The sequence below is a fragment of the Oculina patagonica genome, chromosome 5 (assembly GCF_052425735.1).
Source record: "Oculina patagonica isolate OP01 chromosome 5, crgOcupat, whole genome shotgun sequence".
Lineage (NCBI taxonomy): Eukaryota > Metazoa > Cnidaria > Anthozoa > Scleractinia > Oculinidae > Oculina > Oculina patagonica.
In genome coordinates, this window is record NC_135762.1 from 31,034,538 (window position 1) to 31,055,795 (window position 21,258).

General features: G+C 39.2%; 2 protein-coding genes across 7 annotated transcripts in view; both read right to left on the bottom strand.

The window, feature by feature from the left end:
* Positions 1–21,258, bottom strand: part of LOC144654284 (uncharacterized) — a 115,698-nt gene that overhangs the window by 29,728 nt on the left and 64,712 nt on the right. For 2 of the 5 annotated variants that reach the window (XM_078514380.1, XM_078514382.1), the window contains exon 1: positions 5,848–6,202. The exons of the other annotated variants lie outside the window; for them this stretch is intronic. The gene's annotated coding sequence lies outside the window, so the exon portion shown is untranslated. Of the gene's footprint in view, positions 1–5,847; positions 6,203–21,258 lie in introns of those variants that run through there. 5 annotated transcript variants of the gene reach the window in all.
* The window catches only part of LOC144654279 (uncharacterized), a 38,366-nt gene continuing 28,916 nt past the window's right edge, over positions 11,809–21,258 (bottom strand). For both annotated transcript variants that reach the window (XM_078514371.1, XM_078514372.1), the window contains exons 2-4: positions 19,243–20,117; positions 15,072–18,658; positions 11,809–12,149 (exon numbers count right to left, since the gene is read on the bottom strand). In XM_078514371.1, coding sequence (XP_078370497.1) covers positions 12,108–12,149; positions 15,072–18,658; positions 19,243–20,050 — 4,437 coding nt within the window. In that variant the 5' untranslated portion in view covers positions 20,051–20,117 and the 3' untranslated portion in view covers positions 11,809–12,107. The remainder of the gene's footprint in view (positions 12,150–15,071; positions 18,659–19,242; positions 20,118–21,258) is intronic.

Here is a 21,258-nt window from a genome sequence, read left to right on the forward strand (position 1 = left end):
AGAGAAACGAAAGGGCTATGGGGACGAGAATGCCGGGCGCCATGTTGTTTTGGACTAGTACCCAGTCTCTCAAGACTTGCCTCAGTGCTCGATCGAAACGCTGGAATGGACCATTGGTTTACTCGAAGCGTAGTATAGTGCAGTACAGACGATTTTTTCCGTGGCGCTCTCTGTCCAAACAATTTTTCCAGCTGCATCTTTCTGCAGACAATGTTTTTTGATGTCTTCAAACAATTCATGTGGGCATTTTGTCATTGCAAACAATTTTGCGTCCCTAACTGAATGTTTGATTTATAGTGTGGATGTGAAAACCATTAATGCCAATTGAAAGGTCTTTCAAAGGCCTTGTTAACAAAATCGAACGACCGCGCAGGCCGATTTTGTTAATAACGCGTATAATTACATACCCAATTGGACTTCACTCAGTCCTTATACACTGGGGTTATATCCACCATCAGGCTCTAGCTCCTGTTCATGCCATATTGCAGATCAATGTGATATATGGAAATGTTAAAGCAGCTTATACACAATATTGCTTTCAAATTAATAAAAACACCAATGAAGTACTAATAAACCTTAAGTGAGGTTCTCTGCGACAAATCGCATCGTGTGTACTACTTCAAAAAGTCCCTGCAACAAGGCGTTTGTTCGGTGCACCTGCAGCGAATTTGGAAGAGGGAGAATGTAAACTAGTTTTTGAATTCAATACATGACGCTCTCTCATTGGTTATTTTATATTTTGTCGCAGTGACTTGTCGCAGAAGTGCACACACGCTGCGACAAGGCTGCTTTCACTCATTTTGTCACTGCGATCAGTCGCACGAATTTAAACTGGTTTGAGTTCGTGCCTGGTGCAGCCTCGCCCTCGTGAATCATATCTTTCGTGCGCTGTCGACATGTCGTCATGCTGACGCGTGTACTTGCATTCTGCTCGCTTGCTGCAAGTAGTTTCTTTTTCGTTGCTCTAGCCTTCACTATATCCTTCTTTCTTTCATCCGTGCTCTCCACTGGCTTCGGGCAGTGTGACTTAGGGCTTTCCACAAGTTGCTCGAGATTTCCCAAAAAGTTGCCCGTAATATCTCAAAAAAGTTGCTCAAAAGTTGCTCCAAAAATCCAAAAACGTTGCTTCTGATAATAAAAGTTGCTCGAAAGTTGCTCCACAAAATCCAAAACGCTACTTCTAACCAAAGAATTTTTTCCAAATATATGCTAATTTCCCTTTGAGAGTAAGATCTTCAAAGCAGTTTTATGCAATTTTACAGCAAAAGAAGTATCTAAATAACAAACATATTAAGGGGAATATTATTTTGTTAAGTAACAAGGATTCCTTTAACTGGGAAAAATCGTGAAGATATCGATGACGTCATTTTTGCTGACGAGTTTTGTAATGTTTTAATGCGGAATGAGCCGAATGTTGAAACGTCTTCAGATGTCCCTCGAAAATCTTCGGCAAACTTCGTAAGTCTTCGGAAACGTTCGTTTTGCCTTAGAACAGCACTCGTATAATCTTCGGAAATCTTCGGTCTGGAAATTGCTCAAAATGCAACAAGTTGCTCGAGAGGAAAAAAGTTGCTCCAAGGGGAAAAAGATGCAACTTGTGGAAAGCCCTAGTGTGACTCAAAGGGCCTCGATGTGGAGCCGGTTTCTATAGCAACCGTCCAAGCACTTACTTCTCAGTCGGGTTTCCGCTTTCGCCTCGGGGCCACTCCGCTGGTGCCTCATCCCTTTTCATTCCCAGCCAAACCCCGCCTTCAATTCGTTGCGTAGCTTAACAGACATTAACGGCAGAGGTCTCGATCCCTGGCGCAGAACAGAAGGACCGTAGACTCTGGGGGCGAGAACGGTTCATTTCATCTCAAGTCTCTGGTGCATGCGCACAATAAAACCGGAACCATAAATCGCCCAGAGGGCAGAGGACGGCCCAGTTCGGTCAAGGCTGACGGAAAATGCGCAAGTTCTGGGAACGAAATTTAATATCTAAACTCGTTTATCAACTGCTGGTTTAGGGGAACGAAGACCCTGGGAACAAGGATCCAGAACAATTTCAAAAAAAAAGGAATCACCTGTATCTCTGATAGTGCTCCTACTGATTTCCTAATTTAAAGCTAGAATGACGGACCGACGTATCGACGGAATTAAATATTTGTATAAGTGTAGATCAGCGTGCCTTTTTACAACTCATGATTCGTCTTTGCCTTGACCAGGTTGTAGAAAGTTCGTTTTCACTGACACTCTCATAATCATACTATTTTGTTCTATTTTGTGTTCCCACCTTTCCTGTAGGCAATCCTTATAATAAATGTAAATGAGCGAAATACTGTAAATGATCTAATAAACGCCCCACTCTCAAATAAACGCCGCGTAGGTAATAAACGCCTCCGCCCTGAGGTGTAAAGTTTGTATTAGAGGCCTCCGGGCCACTAATAAACGTCCCGTGTCTAATAGACACCCCTGCTCCGCCCATCACCCCCCCCCCTCCCCTCCCCAATAAAAAAGAAAAAATATATTTGCCTCAAAATTCAAGTAAACGTTTCTTGGAGTAAAAAGCACGCAATTTTCTTTAGTTAGTTAATTGATTCACTCGGACATCGAAGGGGCCAAAGGAGCAAGCTAGCCAACATGGTTAACCCCGATGCGATGACGATGAAGACATCGATATCGAACAATCTGTGAACGACATCTTTAGGCTTTGCATTAGAAAAGATTAGAGTAGTCTCCTACTCACAAAATCTGTTTCCTATCTTTATCCGGGAGCAAACTACGCGTCATATTTACATATTTGTCTTTTTGACATCGTTACAGTTAGAGTGAAAAGAATGCCCCTTTTCTACTAAACGCCTCATATTTATTTAACACTCCCGCATGTAAAAAGCCCTGGCGTTTATAAGATTATTTACGGTAAGTCGGTATTAAAGGCTAATTTTTCGATTTCAGATTTTCAAAATCATTAAAGTGCCTATGAAGTAAAAAATAATTGCTGTTTATTTTAAAGTCTTTTCAAATTAAAGAACAATGGCGTTTTCCTTTTTGCAATATCTTTTTTCGTTTTAGAGATATTTACGTTTTTATAATATGCAAATGAGGAAAGTGATGACGTCATTAATTGTTCCACAAAAAGATGAAGCATTGAATCAAGAATATCTCTTGGAATATTTGAGCCGTGTTCTTCAAACTTGGCACGATTAATGTACACCACAAAAGACACAAAATGACACCTGTCATGCCGTTGCCATGGCAACAGTTTTGCTGCAAATACCTATTTTAATTAATACTGATATCCCCAGGTTTTGCTTAATCAAAGGTGATCCACTCCCAACAAGCTAATGAGGAGAGTGAGGGTAATAGGGCATTATGTGTGTTCCAAGCTGGACCCTCTGTCCCACTTTAAAGGGTTGCAAATTGAGATATTTGGTTTATGACAGAAAGAGCCTGGAACCAAGAGTGTTGCCATGGTTACATCATAGTATGAGCCATCTTGCACCTTTAAGAAAGGTCACTACTGATGCCAAGTTTCAGAAATATCACCTTTATAATTTCAGAGATATCCTTGATTTTGTGATCTATCTTTTAGTGGAACAATTTCTGACGTCATCACTTTCCTCATTTGCATAACACAAAAACGTGAATATCTCCTAAACGAAAGAAGATCTTTCAAAATGGTAAACGCCATTCTTCTTTATTTGTAAAAGTCTTTGAAATAAACATTAATTAATTTTTACTTCATAGGCACTTTAAAAAAGGTGGCAAATTAAAGCCATGGCGATTTGTGGCGTATTGGATTATTTATAGATGACTCAATACATATCCCATGGCCCCTGAATGTCAGGTCCTTCTTGAAAGCACATAAACGAAGCCATGACGATCGCAATATGATCTGAGTCAGAGTGAAATTTGAGACATGAAATTTGAGATAAAATTCTCAAGTCGGTCTGTAACGCAATCAACTATTGTCGGTGTTCTTCAAAGAACGACAGCACCAAAAACCACTTGTGCCGCAGATTCTCACTGGATGGAAACGATGACAGCATAATTTCTTTGCAGTGGAAACATGTCTTTTATATGTGAACAAAACACGCGACCGAATTCAAAAACAAGTCGGTTTTCATGATCGGTGGATATTATATTTGATGCCTCGCCGCCAACTTGTTTTGATAACATCTGTTCTTAAATTACTATGGTGCTGGCAAATACGACAAAATGCAGCTTACACACCAAGAGGGCGATGCCAAAAACCCTTGAAGGAAATGACTTTTATGCAATGATGCTTGCTTGTGGGGATATCTTTCACATTGGTGCGGTACGACCAGCAGGTCGGTATGACCTTTGTGTTCGTTTGAATTTGTTTAATTTGCTTATTACCAGCCAACGACTTCCAGTAGTTAAAACTACTAACGATTTCAAAGTATTTTTCATGCAAAAAGCTTCATAACGATGTTTTACTTCTAATAGCAACATTCTATTTAGTTTATATTTTACAAACTCTGAACTTATCACGATTTCCGTGTTGAGCTCATTTGCATATTGTCACGAAGTTAACACCATTTATTGATGCGAACCTGTAATTCCTCTTAAACTTAACAGAGATTTTATTTGATAAATAGAGACACCATTTCCTTGGCAATCTATTGATACTTTCAAATTCGTTTGAAGAAACGCCGCATGTCTACAAACAACGACTTTTGAAACCCCACTTTTTTGATACGAATTGAATAAGGAGATTTGGAATTTTGCTTTCAGCCAAACGCAGCAAATGATACAAGTTTACTGAACGTTTTTCTATTGTTGGGGACTTAATTTGTCTTATGTAAAAGTTTCGTATTATTTCTTTTTATATTTAGCATGTAGCAGGGGATCAAACATGGTGAATATATTTAGGTCAAATTTAAGTTCTTTCCACTGTCTGACAGTTTGATTGACATTTCTCCAAAACAATAAACAATTGAACCAAAATATTGCACATGGTTAATGTCTTGGTGAAGTTACACAAGTGTGCCAAATTTGAGGGAAATCGGTGAGATGCGCTGTAGACTCGCCTGCATGGCTCTCGTGCGGACTCACTCTTAAATAAGCTCAAACTCAATATGCTAAAAGTTCCTTGTTTGCACACGTCTAATAATAAAGGGAACGTAGATAATCATGTTGGCTATCGATCAGGTCGCATTAGTATTCAGTGTTTCATTAGTATTCAACTCGTGTAGTAGTTTTCTTCTACCCATACAACCTTTCAGCTTTGTTTTCTAAGCTATTGCTTTGTTCCGACGAACGTTAATTGAAATAGCTGTAAATTTATATTTATTAGGTCTTTTATCTCCCCCCTTTTTATTATTTTCTGACAATGTCTTGCAGTGATAGGTATTACCATATACAGTGACAACAAATATCAAAATAATTTATGCAGAAAAAAAAACATCTGAAATCGTCGAGTAGTCTTCCAAGTCTTTTGCAATTAATCCAAAAGAAAAAAACTCAACATCTTTTTAGAGGATAATATATCGTAATACAGCAGACTGTTTTCGATTTCTGTGGTTGCGGCCGTTTTGTCGAAGGTTATGATAACTGTTAAATAGTATTTCAAGAAGTGGAAACAATTAGGCGAATTCTATCATTATTCTGTTACCGTAGCGAACGCGATCGACGGCAAATGGCGACTGTATTCGATTACATTCGATAGTCAATCGAACGTTTCATTTTGCGTGATCAATTGTAACCCTTAGGATTAAAAAGCATTCAGTCCAATAGGTAAAAGTCACGAAAAAGAGCGAGCGTAAAAGTAAACTATATACAAAGTACAGTCTTTGGTTCCACTTGGAATACCTTGTGACAAATAATTACACTTATTTCACTTACCTTTAGCGTTATTGATGTTCCTTTGAAGAAACAAGATCTCTGCACATGATTCTGGACAGGCTTAGTGAACAATAATATACTGAACGGTAATGGGAATTCGCTAGAATGCTTCATGAACAGCGTCAGTAGCATGATAAAAACATCCGACAATCTCGTGACTGCAGGTGTTTTATTCGCTGTGAAATCGAAAGTGGGGGTTGTCCCTACTTCATAAAAAGGAACTGAAGTCTGGCGTGAATGGAAATGAAGGACCAATGAAATTTGCTATACTATAAGTAGTCACGAACCATTGACGTGGAGACAAATGACAGAGCTATTAAACTTGACCAAGATCAGTTAAAATTTTAAAAAATAGTTCAACTAAAGACTGTCCGCTTTAAGTACTTTATTTAATAACTGCCACCTATGCAACTCCTAAAATTTTTAATCCTGTAAATAGATATAGTTAAAGCTTCTTTGTACATTAATGTCCTAGTTATTTTTGGGATGCCTAATAAGGGCATCCTAGTTGTTTTCAGGGTGCGTGTGTATTTCCCTTGGGAGTGACGATAATTGGATTAACAACCGAAATAACCAATAACAGCATCATATATTGGTCCCTTGGGTGTTGGGCAAACCGGTTTTGGCAAGGTTCGGTTAAATTGTGAGGAACTGAGGAAAACAGGTTTTGATGCGGAAGACAAGGAAATTAGTCAAATGCATGAGCTCGAGGATAACTGGTTTTGCAAGGTGATTGATTGATTGTTTCTATTTTCGTGTTCAGCTGCGTGTAAACAAAAGCGCTTAAGTTGCTTTAAATAAATACGGGAATAAACCGCCGGAACTAGCTAACATCTAAATTTTTCAGGTACAGTTGGACTCTCATTCCTCATATCGTTAGAGCGACTGGCGGAAATACGTTGACTTTGCCAGTATGATAAGCAAAAGCGAATTCTTTTGGTATTTTCCTTCGTGGAAGCTAAAATTCCTTGCCGTTTCGTCAAATGTCTACACTTTCAGTGCGTTGCTAATTAAATCAGCTTAGTCAGTTACATGCGGCTGACTTTTCCCAATAATTTTTAATCAATACAGTACTGCATGTGTCTTAAAATTTAATCAAAGTTTTATCAACAAAAAAGTGTTTGTTTGACTTAAGTAAACTATAGTAAAAAAATACTCGTGAATTAAGACGTTTTTCGCCACTTTTGTGTCTTACGTGATGTCTGTTAAAATTTAATTAACAATCAAGTACTAGTAAACACGCAAAGAGCTCGCTTTATATTTTTCGCCAATACATCGCTTTATTCGAACTTTAAAAGCATTGTAGTAGCTAAAAAATTTCAATATTTTTTGGGGTTGCTGAGGATTATCCTTTCGATATTTGAAGAACATGCAGAAAAATTTTGTTCGCCTTCAGTACAACGTGTTGACATTGTGGTAACGAGCGTTCTTCTGTTTGGATAGTAGACATGCTGTGTAAATAGTTCACATCGAATCCAAAACAATCACGTTTCGTTTCTGAGGAAACCAACCAAAAACAGCAACGGGACATTTCTCTCGGACCTTATTTTAATAGTGATTTTTTTATAATGCACAGTTCTTTCTTTTAGAATGATTCTCGGAAACATGAATGGAAAAAATTTCTGCCGAAAAGTTTGAATAATAATATTCAATATTACAAACTTGCAAAATGCTTCCCGAGAAAAAATTCGTTTTCCATTGGAGGAGGTTGCCACTCGCTCACCGGTCGCCATATATAAATATAGTTGACTACCAATTCCAAGAAATTTCCCCGAGTTTAAGTCTTTTGTCGATCTTATTTTTTTTTCGCTCCTAGCGAGGAGTACCAAGAATGAGACATGCACTTTTCGCTAGGGACAATAAGAGGGAGGCTTATCAGGTTCTGCACCGTAGTACTCCAATTTAGTGTGCTGTAAAGGCGCCATGAGATTAATTGAGATGTCGTTCATGTTTACGGTCCTTCAATGTTCTCAGTTTTAAATATCTTATCCTGAACTATATCAGTGACGGGAACACTTTAGCGGCTAACGTCTTCCGCTGTTGCTCTTATCGTAAAAAATACTATAACGGAACTCTTCCGACCAATGTAGTCTACGGTTTATTATTAAGCCTAAAAAATCTTTACGGCATCCCCATTTGTTGCTACTTTTCCAGCAACAAATCTACTTGTTATTCCTATAGTTAGGTGTTCCTTATAACTAGAGAGTTCTTCCTCTGCTAGATACTCTTCATTCATTTATCCGTCCATCCATCCGTCCATCCGTCCGTCCGTCCGTCTGTCCGTCCGTCCGTCCGTGCGTTCGTTCGTTCGTTCGTTCGTTCGTTCGTTGGGTGTCCGTCCGTCCGTCCGTCCGTCCGTCCGTTCCTTCGTTCCTTCGTTCGTTCCTTCGTTCGTTCCTTCGTTCCTTCGTTCGCTCGATTGTTCGTTCGTTCGTTGGTTCGTTCTATTGCTCGCTCGTTCGTTCGTTCGTTTGTTCATTCATACACTGTTTTCTTTTTTTGACCAATTTATACGGCGAGACTCATTCCATTTGTATCATTTTCGGCTCCAGAGCCTCACATTTCTTTGTTCGAAGAAAGTAGTCGGAAGTGACCGACATAAGCGAACGCTCCGGGTCAAAAATGCATTCATGTATTGATCAGTGTCAGTAGTTAGTAGAGTAGACCACATCTACTCAACAGGGCCCCTGGAGCCTAGAGTTTATAAAAAGATTGTTTTAAAAAATAATCATGCACTCAATACACTCAACTGGATTCTTTATCAAGTAGTGTTTGGTAGACATTCACGTCAGATAGCACATATGCAAAATAGGATCGTCAGCAGCTCTCTAACAGTAGAAAGCGTGAAAGGGACGGTTGGTGAGCGAAACGATCCCAGAAAAAAAAAACTAACAAGATGGATAGAGAGCCTGTTTTATTTATTGTGGGAATCGAAATAGCGTAGACAAACAAAAACTAATCAGTACATTATGAATCATCACACAAAGAACCGGTTAAGTTTCTCATAAACACAATGGCGTCCACTTTTCTAGTGATAACTTACTTCCAAAGGGAGGTCTACTGGAGTCCTCTCAAGATCATGGGAATTTCATTTGGCGCCCTTTCTGCTTTGTGTGTGATTTTGGTTTTTGGCGTCAAGTGCTGGAGAAAAACCAATCGAGTTCCACACGTTGCTGTTGTACACAGTCTGACAAACGATGTGGAAACTGAGCAGGAACAAGACACTACTCTTTAACTTGACCGGGGGCTCCCATATGAAAGGGATAGGAATGGTCGTCAGAAAATTTGAGTTAAACCCCTAAAAGGGACCAATCTGGGCGTTGCTCAAACCCTTATGATGCCCTTCCTGACCAAAGGCTTTTTTATACGAAAATGGAACATAGTAACATTAAATCTAAAAATTTTAGCCTCTGAACTGATAAATGTTAATTATAATAACGAATAAAGAAAGAAGACTTAATTGTTGTCTCTAGTTCATAACCTTTCATGCGAGAATACGCAGACCAGAGCAATTGGTGTAAACGGCTAAAACGGGGGAAGGGGGTGGTGGAAGGATTAAAAGCAAGACTTAAAATGTATTTTTATCATATGGCTCATATCAGCGAACGGGCAAGATGAAGCGAGTCCTGTGATCTGATTAGCTACCGGAGCGGGCAAGGTGGGCCTTTCTTGACGCTCGGGATTTCCCGCGTCCGTCCCGCAAATCAAATGTCTATTTTAAGCCATATAATAAATCATTTATTGACCAAGCTTGTTCGGTCAAGATTCCGCCCTTTTAAGGTGTCTGAAATATGAGATTATATGTTCACGTTTTGGAAAAAGAGGGACCTTTTACGGGAGATTGAGCTGTAATTTGTCCCTCGCCAGGTAAATGATAAGAACACTCCTGGTCTTCTGGTGGCAACTACTTTAAAGGGAACCTCGACTGTAAAACAGTTTTGGTCAAAATAATAAGTTTACCACAGTCTAAAATCGTTTTGGTTGTTTAAAGGCGCTGATTCCATTTTTTAATTGGAATACTGGGCCTTTGATTTGTCAATTTTTGTGCTTTTAAATTTCCCGCGCGCCGCCATTTTGAATTTTATGACGTCACTGCGTTGCCGCTATTATTAGAAAGCAGAGGTTCTTTTGTGTGAAACAATTGGGCAACGCACTGACGTCATAAATTCCAAAATGGCGCCGAGCGGGAAATTTAAAAGCCATAATCTTTTCCGTTTACGGTTGTTATTAAATGCGGTTTCTCCCCTGGCTTGTAAAATTTGTAGTTTAGGCATTATTTCAAACAACTCAACGTCAACTTGCCTAAACAACAGAGGTTCCCTTTAATTACTCTTGACTTTACATAGTTCTTACAGTAACCGATAACTGAAAAAAAATAGTGAACTGAGTTCTTGCTCCCGCTTTTTTCATTAAGACCAGATTGGATCCATCAATCAACTGTCATAATTAAGAAATTTATGCTCATGCAAGGACTTGGACAGTTTACGTTAATTAGAAGTACGCCTATGCACAAGACACATTTGCATATATTCCTTCGACAATGTAGTTAGTGCACAAATCGTTTTCTCTTTTAGATAAACGGTAATTGGTCTAAACAAAACAACGCGAGCAATTTGACAATTACTGAGATCATTTTTACATAGAATAAAATCAAATTTTAGTAATTAAAATCTAATTTAGAAAAATATCTTAAACTTAAAAAAAGCAAGAACTCTTACAAGATGCTTAAGAGAGGAAGGCGCGTTTTACCAGTTAACTCTAGGTCCACCCCTTTCCATAGTCGCAAGTAATTTTTAAGTTGTTTATAAGTTTCAGATCGGATAACTTTAAGTACTTAATACCTTCGATACTTTTAATTCAAGTCGTAACAATAAGTAGGGAATTCGACTGCTAAGGTTTTGCGAAAAAAATGAGCAGAGCCGACCAGGTTTAGGTCATAAGGTCTGCGCAGGCGGCCCTCACATCAAATTGGAGGACAAATAAAAGTCTTGCGGCCATTTCAAATTTTACATAGGCGATCAGCTGGTAGAAGCACTGGAACCGAATAATTATGGGTCTTTATAACGGCCTAGTAAATTCGGAAATTATCGGGACGACTTCCAATGGCTCTCCGAAACTAAAGAAGTTACGTCACGGGAATTTTGCAGATCCGAAATTAGTGGTTTAAAACTTACCCATACAAAACATTACCTTCCATCTAAAGGAAGAAATAATCTTAATTTGCAGATAAAAATCAAACTGCGACTGAAAATACCGATCTTTCTCAAGACTCGCGGAAAAAACCTGAGTCAATTTTTCAAGTCGTAATCCATTTTCATCGTAGCCAGAGACGCCTGTTATTTGTTTCAGTGCTCCTATATAGCAAATGTTAAAATAAATGGACCATCATTTTTAGGTTTTCTACAGCCATGACAATACAACTATAAATTTTTTCTGTTCAAATAAATTCATGCATGACAAAACCCCTTTAACTCACAATACTTATTTTCAATTTCTAATCACACATGACGTGAATAAATCAATTAAGATTCTGTTTAACTCTGTTTGATGATACAAACAACTTCAAATAACATCTTAATATAAAAAATATATCACGACAAGTTAAGAATCGTTACAAAAAAGCTTACTTTCAAAACATCTAATTTTTATCAGATGGCTTAATAATTTACAAGTAGATTATGGAACTCGAAAGAAGATGCATCCATTTTCAATGAAGAAATTATTAATATATAAAGGGTTTTTAGCGGGTAAAAAAGCCGAAGTCAAGGTTTGTTAGACTGCAAATCAGTTTTGTTTTTTTTTCTCTAAATTTTTTAACAAGCACCGTGTCTCACCAGGGCCAAAGCCAGTAACAGGCAAACCGAGGCAGTTGTCTCGGTAAAAATCGTGTATTCATTGTTTTATTTTATTTTTTTCATGCTTCTGTAAGATGGTATGTATTACAAGTAAGTAAGAAAGTAAATATAAAAGGAATGTTTCTTTTTCTGATTTGGAAAAAAAAAGCATTTCCAGTCTTTTAGATTTCGAATATTAACCCCACAGCAGCAATTAGACCACTCGCAATTGCCTCGGTTGTCAGACAAATCTGGCTACGGACCTGTTCACACTCCGTTTTTGACACTGGCTCAAGGCCTCTCGTTCAAAGACAAAGGACGCTTGCAAAAAACACGACTGTTTTGCAGTCTAAAGGTTTGTTGAAAGGATCTGATAACTTTTGTGCAACATCAGTATCTAGCAAACGTTCCTGTCGCATGTTTCATTTACCTAGCATCAGTTCTCGTGTTAGATCCCGGCGTCTCCACCTGAAGGAAAAAAAATAAGAGCACAGACCAGGTTAGACCTGGTTGATTGTCTGTGAAGTAATCCATGCACGTTAACAGTTCTACAGAGTGAAATGTTATCTTCCGTCCAGAGACACTTGTTTACTACTAAGTCGTTAAACATTAAAAATAAAGTCTTATCCCACATTGATAGCGAATACAGCAAGGTTTAAAGCTCCTCTACTGCATTTGGTTTTGTCTTTATCAGGTACCATTCGTGAGTAAATAGTACGTTTTTTCCATAGTCAAATTTATGGTGGCTGAGGAGCGATACTGTCATCCTAAAATGGTATAAAGCGAAACCCCGGTCACAAACAACATGTAAGCATAATTTTGACATAGAAGGTTACCATTGCAAAAGTATAACCTGTCAAAAACACCCATAGGTTAGCTTTAGGTGTTTTAACAAATAAACGAGTACCGTCTAATTCGCCCCTAAGAGGGGAACTCGCGACTTCTTGTCTGTCTTGCTTGTCTTCGTTGGCTAAATCAAATGGGGAGTGCTTATCATGTTAAGAAATTTTTTTATGTTTTGCACATAAAGATGGCGGACTTATATTTGCAAGTAGCTTTACGTTCGACACATAAAACGCTTACGTTAACAGCTCAGCATAATGATATAAAACACAACACAACTTCTGCAGTCGTAACTTATCGTGCACTTATTGAGACCTTTTTCTTTCCTTCCAAACTATAGCTATGCGTAATATAATTCAATCGGTAACAAAATTCCACACACTTTTATTTACCCTGGCCACGGGAGGTTAGAAGTTTCATTCGCGATTAGCTATAAACCCGAGAAAACGCTTGCCAGACACCATCGTGGTTTAGCAAATTCGCAGCACACACATCACTGAAAAAAAAAACCCTCTCACGCCAAGGGTAACGTTAATTGTCCCATGTTAAGGTGACTCGATCGAAATAAATGACGTGCTGTATGCCTGTCAAAAATTTCCAATAACTTCGCCATTTCTCACTCGATTTCCCTGAAACTTTCGCATTTTACTCGAAATTTATCGATAATAAATACGCACGTCAATATGTCGATGTAATGATCGTGAGGTTTGCGCGATGTTAGCTGTATTGAACACACCTATTTGGATAAAACTGCTATTTACAGAAAACTGAGCGCTAAGATTTCGTTTAAACTACTGCAATTAGCTTATTATGACATCTTATTATGACCCTCTAAGTTTCCGAGAAATCGTCGGAACAGAAACCTCGATATAATTTGATCATCAAAATATTAACCTCGGTCAAACTTCGAGGCTTGGAACGCTCCAGCGCTTCCACATTTCGCCCAAAAGTACCGTAACCGAAGACAAAGAAAGTTCAATGCATCAGTTTTGTCAGCTCCAAATCACATTCGGCTATTTGCAACGATGAAAAAGTTTGAGCGAATATTATATACTCACCATTTGCGTCAAAATGTAGGAAGGTCGCCAAATTTACGTTTTTCTAAATTACATGAAAACGAACCGTACAAAAATATTAAAACAACTGGAACATTAAATTGAACATCTTACACAATCTTTGTGCTACCTTACGTTTCTGGAGCTGCCTTGATTTGGATGAAATAATGTTTTAAAGTGAAGCACTACTTCAACTCTCTTTTGAACACGGCCATGTTGTTGTTTGAATTCCATAGCTGACGCTATGCAAATTGCCTTGACTTTGGTGAGAATTTGAAGACTTTAGACATGGATAAGGGGGGTGCATTTTACCCCGTAAGACAGCGGTTATTTGAATGACAATAAGCAGACTACAATGTGTTAATTTCAACTTTAGTACCAACCCTTTTCAACTTTCATGTAGCATAAATTAAGGACACCTCTGACATAAGAACATGAAGAAACTGAACACTGTCAATGCACCCCCCTTTATCCATGTGCAAATTTTTCAAATTCTCGTCAATTCCAAGGAAATTTGCATAGCGTTAGCTGTAGAATCCAAACAACAACATGGCCGTGTTCACAAGAGAGTTGGAGCAGTGCTTCACTTTAAAGCATTATTTCATCCAAATCAAGGCAGCTCCAGAAGCATAGAGTAGCACAAAGTTTGTGTAAGATGTTCAATTTAATGTTCCGGTTGTTTTAATCAATTCGTACGGTTAGTTTTTATGTAATTTAGAAAAACGTAAATTTGGCGACCTTCCTACATAGTCCATTTCGCAGATACGGCAGCCATATTGATTTTGCCCCCAGGGCATCCTATAATGCTCATTGATATGATTTATTCTTTTATTGTGATAATTCTGTAATTACCATCATAAAAACTCTGTTAAATATTATAGGATGCCCTGGGGGCAGAATCAACATGGCGACTGTATCTGCAAAATGGACTATTTTGACGCAAATGGTGAGTTTATAATATTTGCTCAAACTTTTTCATCGTTGGAAGTAGCCGAATGTTATTTGGAGCTGTCAAAACTGATGCATTGAACTTTCTTTGCCTTCGGTTATGGTACTTTTGGGCGAAATGTGGAAGCGCTGGAGCGTTCCAAGCCTCGAAGTTTGACCGAGGTTAATATTTTGATGATCAAATTTGTATCGAGATTTCTGTTCCGACGATTTCTCGGAAACTTAGAGAGTCATAATAAGATGTTATAATGAGCTAATTGCAGTAGTTTAAACGAAATCTTAGCGCTCAGTTTTCTGTAAATAGCAGTTTTATCCAAATAGGTGTGTTCAATACAGTTAACATCGCGCAAAACTCACGATCATTACGTCGACATATTGACGTGCGTATTATTCTTCGATAAATTTCGAGTAAAATGCGAAAGTTTCAGGGAAATCGAGTGAGAAATGGCGAAGTTATTGGAAAATTTTGACAGGCATACAGCACGTCATTTATTTCGATCGAGTCACCTTAAGACAGAATTTCGTCATAATTTAGTTTACTCACTGGTTGACTGGTAGACAGCTGTGAACTGTACTTGGTGAGGAACAACACTAAATTATAGCTGTCAGTGGTTTCTGGGTGCTCTTCACCAAACAGTTTCATTCTAATGTCGAGTGCATGCATCTCTGACTCAAGAGCGGACGTGTAGTCTCCCAGTGAATGTTGTGTAACCCCTAATGAATGATAGCTGTCAGCAGTCTGCGAATGTTCTTCGCCATACAGTTTCCGTCTGATATCAAGTGCACGGTTATTTGACTCGAGAGCGGAGATGTAGTCGCTCAGTGAATGTTGTGTAATCCCTACTGAATGGTAACTGTCAGCTGTCTGTGGATGCTCTTCACCAAACAATTTCCGTCTGATATCAAGTGCACTCTTCTTGGACTCGAGAGCAGAGGTGTAGTCGCCCAGTGAATGTTGTGTAACCCCTACTGAATAATAGCTGACAGTGGTCTTTGGATGCTCTTCACCAAACGATTTCCGTCTGATATCAAGTGCAAGTTCCTTGGACTCGAGAGCGGAGTTGTAGTCGCCCAGAGAATGTTGTGTAACCCCTACTAAATGGTAGCTGTCAGCTGTCTGTGGATGCTCTTCACCAAACAATTTCCGTCTGATATCAAGTGCAAGCTTGTCTGACTCGAGAGCGGAGAGGTAGTCGCCCAGTGAATGTTGAGTAAACCCTACTGAATGGTAGCTGTCAGCCGTCTTTGGATGCTCTTCACCAAACAATTTCCGTATGATATCAAGCGCACGGTTGGCTGACTCGAGAGCGGAGACGTAGTCTCCCAGTGCATATTGTGTAACCCCTACTGAATGGTAGTTGTCAGCGGTCTCTGAGTGATCTTCACCAAACAATTTACGTCTGATATTAAGCGCGCGCTTCTTGGACTTGAGAGCGGAAATGTAGTCGCCCAGTGAATGTTGCGTAACCCCTACTGAATGGTAGCTGTCAGCTGTCTCTGAATACTCTTCACCAAACAGTTTCCATCTGATATCAAGTGCACGCTTCTTGGACCCAAGAGAGGAGATGTAGTCGCCCAGTGATTGTTGTGTAACCCCTACTGAATGGTAGCTGTCGGCGGTCTGTGGATGTTCCTCACCAAACTGTTTCCGTCTGATATCAAGTGCACGCTTTTGTAACTCGAGAGCGGAGATGTAGTCGCCCAGTGAATGTTGTGTATCCCCTATTGAATGGTAGCTGAAAGCGGTCTCTGAATTTTCCTCACCAAACAATTTCCGTCTGATCTCAAGTGCGAGCTTTTTGGACTCGAGAGCGAAGATGTAGTCGCCCAGGGAATGTTGTGTATCCCCTACTGAATGGAAGCTGTCAGCTGTCTTTGGATGCTCTTCACCAAACAGTTTCCCTGTGATATCAAGCGCACGCTTCTCTGACTCGAGAGCTTCCGAGTAATTGCCTTTGTTGTGTTGAATTTCGCCAAGGTCTGAATAGCTCTGCGCTAGTGCCTCCTCGTGTTGCTCTGGACTTCCGACAATGTTTTCTTTCCTTTTCATGCTTTGCTGAAGTGCTTTTTGATGAAAGTCGATTCTTTGTTCGGTAAGCTTTATGGCTTCGGCCTCGTATTTGCTGAATGACTTTAGCAAACAAACAGCATTGCGATGAAAATTTAACCAACCAGGTTTGCTCATTTTGAGAGCTGACTCGGAGTCTTTTATTATGCTGAGCAACAAGTTGCCAAAAAAACTATTGGTGGCACCGGTAGAGAAAGTTTCTACTGCTTTGCTCACAAGATCGATGACTTCAATTTCAAGTGGCTGGTTTATCAAAGGATTGGTTTTCCATGTGTCCGGTGTGCTTTGTTCCGGTCTTCTTTGTTCGCCACTTGTAGTCTCTATCGAAGGGATCACTAGTAAACACATGTCATTCGCATCTCTGCATTCCTTCAGCGCTTTCCCATAAACTTTGATTGAGCTTACTATGTCATTTTTACTTCGATAATAAATAGCGAAAATTTGATAAATAATAAGCCTTAAAATTATATGTTCGGGACTGGAATTCATAGAAGAAAGGGCTTCCTGTAAAGTTTTCATTCCATCATCCGTCTTCCCAATAACAAGCTGATATATGCCAAAGTAGCACAAGTGTTTTCCTTTCTCTCCAGCATGGTCGGAAGAATTAGGCACTTCGAGTTCTTTAGATTCAGAAAGCAGTTTCCCCGTTTTTCCACTACGGCCCCATGTCGCCTGAGTAAAAGCACTGGAATTGAGAAGTCGCCTGTAGAAAACATTTTTTCCAGACTGATTAGCTGCTATTAAGGCAGGGTCCAAAATCTTGTCAATCTTGGCTCCTTCAGTCCAATAAAGCGAGTCAAGAAACAGCTCTGCTTTCGTCAAAACATCAAAAGCTTTGTCAGCTATCTTTGAATCTAAGCAACCATCAACAAGACTTTGAACAATTTCTTTTTCGTGTTCATAGAACTCAATGAATGCCGACATGGAACGCCCAGTGAGGAAATTCTCATTCAGTTTCTCGAATTTGTCAATGTAAAATGCATGGTAGCGAGACTTTGAAATGAGAACGGTTTCTTTCATGTCAGTTTCTCCCTTTTCTTTTGCAAACGACTGAAGTAGTTTATGCATAGAGAATTTATCAGAATTTGAACAACAATCAATAAGAGATTTCCTCTGAAGTCTTCGCAATACTTTTTCTGCTTCGGTTGTTCTTGTTATCCCCAAAACAGCCGCGGCAATCTTAAAATCAAAATGCGCCGGAAGAATACTCAGGGCAACCAACGATTCTTGTTGTTTAGTAGAGAGTCTCTGGAAAGACGAGTCAAATAACGTTTTCAATCTCAGATTGCTTGGGTAATCTGGGTCGTCCAACATTTCGACAATGTTATCTGAACACTTCATGAAATCATCAAGATATTGCCTGCATCGAGCGGAATTTTCAGAAATGGAGGAACACAATAACTTGATGGCTAGAGGCACCTGCCCGCAGATTTGAGAAACTTTTGTTAAGTCAGAAGTGCTCGCTTCCGGAAGCAGTTCTCGAGCCAAGGCTTGAGATGACAAATGATCTAATTGACTAATTCTGACAGCCATGTGTCCCTGCAAATGAAGATTCAAGAAAGACAACGACTCCCTTGTGGTTAGAAGGAAGTTGACCTTGTCACTGCGATTGAGAAGATCGCCAATCAAGTTGATAACCTCTTCCTTTACGTTTGGCACGCCACATTCAAACAGGTCATCAGCATTGTCGAGGATTATAACACAGCGATCTGATAGTCTGGCAAAAATTAAACCAAGCTCATCATCAGTTGATAAACGCTGTAACTTTTCAGTTTCAATTGTCTCAGAATTTCGGAAGAGGCTACGAAATTTTGATGTTAATTCGCTTCTTGACTTCAGCCCACGTAATGAGAGGAAGTAGACGGGCAGGTCACGTGCTTTAAGATGATGCCCCACTGCGATTGCAATGGACGTTTTTCCGAACCCTGGCGATCCCCAGACTGAGACAAGTCGGGTTGATCCAGAAGTTATGTGACCAACAATTTCGTCACATTCGGTCTCGCGGCCAGTGAAGTGGGGGACCTTTGGAGGAAGATTTGATCTTGGTAGAAATTTTTTAGATCCTAGCGAAAACAAAATAATAATAAAGTACTACAGTTTAATAACACATTTTTGGTTTTGACAAATATATTATTTAACATACGCATTAACATTTAAAGAAACTCATCGCTAATCTGGGATTAACAGAGAACAAATGTTTTATACATTTTGTTTAAAGTCGATTTGCCCAGTTATTTTTTAATGAAGTACAAAACCCATTTCGAAGAGAAGTTAGTTTAACTGTGAGACTACAAGAAATTCTCTCTTTTACAGATTTTTCTAAAATTTTGTCTACAGCTTGTTTATCCATATCAAAAAATAAATACCAATAGTCAATCTAGATTTCGAGAAAACCAGGCTTGTTTGAAAATAAAAGAAAACGAAAATCATTGCCACTGTTACGAAAAAAACGGTAACAAATTAAACTTTGGTCATATTTGATTATTATGGCGTATTTTGGCAAAAATCGAAGATTGGCTTCCTAGACAATTTTCATTTTCAAAACAACCACCCTGAGGCTAAAAAAAAAAAAACGCATCGAGCCTCGTTATTCTACTGTAGTTTACTATCTTGGAAGAAAAACCTAATTAGAGTTCTCAGATTTTACCTGATTGTTCAGTCGACTTCAGTTCTTCAATCTTCTGGTTGATCTCGGATATTTTTTCATTCATCATTTCTTGATTTGCAGCAGTTGTCTTAATATCTGACCTTACACCCATTAGTTCATCTTTCACACCAAGTATTTCATCCTTCACATCTCCCTTGAGGAAATTTCTTTCTGTCTGAAGCTCCTGTTTGATGTTATCTTCTAGCTGACAAACTCGTCGTGTGGGAAAGTCCGAAGCAGTCAAACTTCCAACGGCATCAATAGGGTCAGTGGTGACGCCAAGAGCTTTCATCGCGTCTTTGGTGTGTTGAATGTATTGATCAAACGTCTTTTTCTCAATCTCAGAACTGGATGAGTGACAAAAAGCATTTCTTAGAAGTCGCAGTTGATCTATCGCCAGTGCAAACGTTTCAGCATTATTTCCGCCGGGGCTGACTACAGATAAATGAAACGTTCCGTGTGATAATCCGCGGGGTTTTACGTACAAATCACTGAGTGTCCTGTGAAAACCTGTTCTGTCTGGTAAAGCGAAGGACTGCGCGAAGATCGTGGCCTGGAACAGGGCGGTACAATCCCATTCATCATAAGATATATTTGTGGGTACTTTGGTTTTGCCGCCCTCTGTAGCGAAGAACATGTTCCGCACAGTAATGGAGTCATCCCAGGGCTGGTAACCAGGAAGATACGCCAAGGTATTGTCCCACATGTGTTTGAAGGTTTGGCGTAAGGCTTTCGGAAACTCACTGAGCACGACAAAAGCAAACTTAAAATAGTTCAACTGTTCGTTGGTAAACGGCTGTAGAGCCATTATTGATGGTGATGAACTTGTCTCAGTGAAAACTTGTTTTTAAAGAATCAGCATGATTTTACTGTCCCTGTTAAAAGAAAAGCAGCGAAAAGTTATTGACAGGCTAAAGGACCTAGCTTACCAAAATGTTAGTTATTGGTTTGGTGGTCTTGGTGACGACTGATTCCTTCAACGAGATTTCTTTCCCGGCTGATTTCTTTTGTTACTGTATTTTAAATACCGTGATTTTAATCATTTTATTTAAAGGAGCAGTATCACGAGATCTCCTCTAAATTTTTAACTATGAAAGAACTGATCAATAGCCTTTGAAAGACAAAAGAAATGGTATAATTCATTCTCCGAGAATGAACACCGTAACCGATGTTTTTTAAGTTAATTCCCTTCCAGGTAATACTGCCAAACTTGAATACGTCGGCCCAATGTCTTCAAGTTTCAGGCCACTTCTTTGTTACCGGTATGTATGTTTTAATTTAAATAATAACAACAACTGCACTGGATTTTCAAGAAACAAATAACCTTGATGAGACTGCCCCTTTAAAGACTGGTAAATGTTGCATTTGTCTAGCTGATTTAAAGAGTTGCTTAAGGCTGAAAGATTTCTACCCCTGCTTGGATCTTTACAGACAATCTCTCTTAGACCGAGTCGGACACAGTCCTGAATAGCACCAACTGTCTTAACCTAATAAAAGAGATGTGTGCCGCCGGGGTCTGTGTTCAAATAATCAGAAGAAATGGACACTAATATATAATTCTGAGAACGGTGAGGATAAGAGTTTCCTCTTTTTAAGAGACGGAATGTTCAGTTCAATATCAAAGTCATATTGTTTGCACATTAGCAGTGGTTATGGTTGTCTGAAGTTAAAGTTAGGCATTTTAGTTTATAAAGATTTCTACACGCTTGTATCTCGAGCTCGTGACATAGCTGATTAACATCTGATCATTTGGCCACTGAGCTTAACATCTATCATTCATTTCCATCACTGTCACATTTGTTCGAAGAACATTGCAACTTTATGCGCTGGTCAGCGGAATATATTACAAACAAACGTTTATAACACGACCAACCAACCGAGGGAGTGAATTGGAACCCAGCTACAATATAGCTGAATTGCATTTTTCATGCTACATGTTGCATTCAGTCGAAAAAAGGAAAATCGTGTCCGTTGACTGCCGTTCAAAGTGTTCGTTTTTTGTTTTAGAGAGGTGTC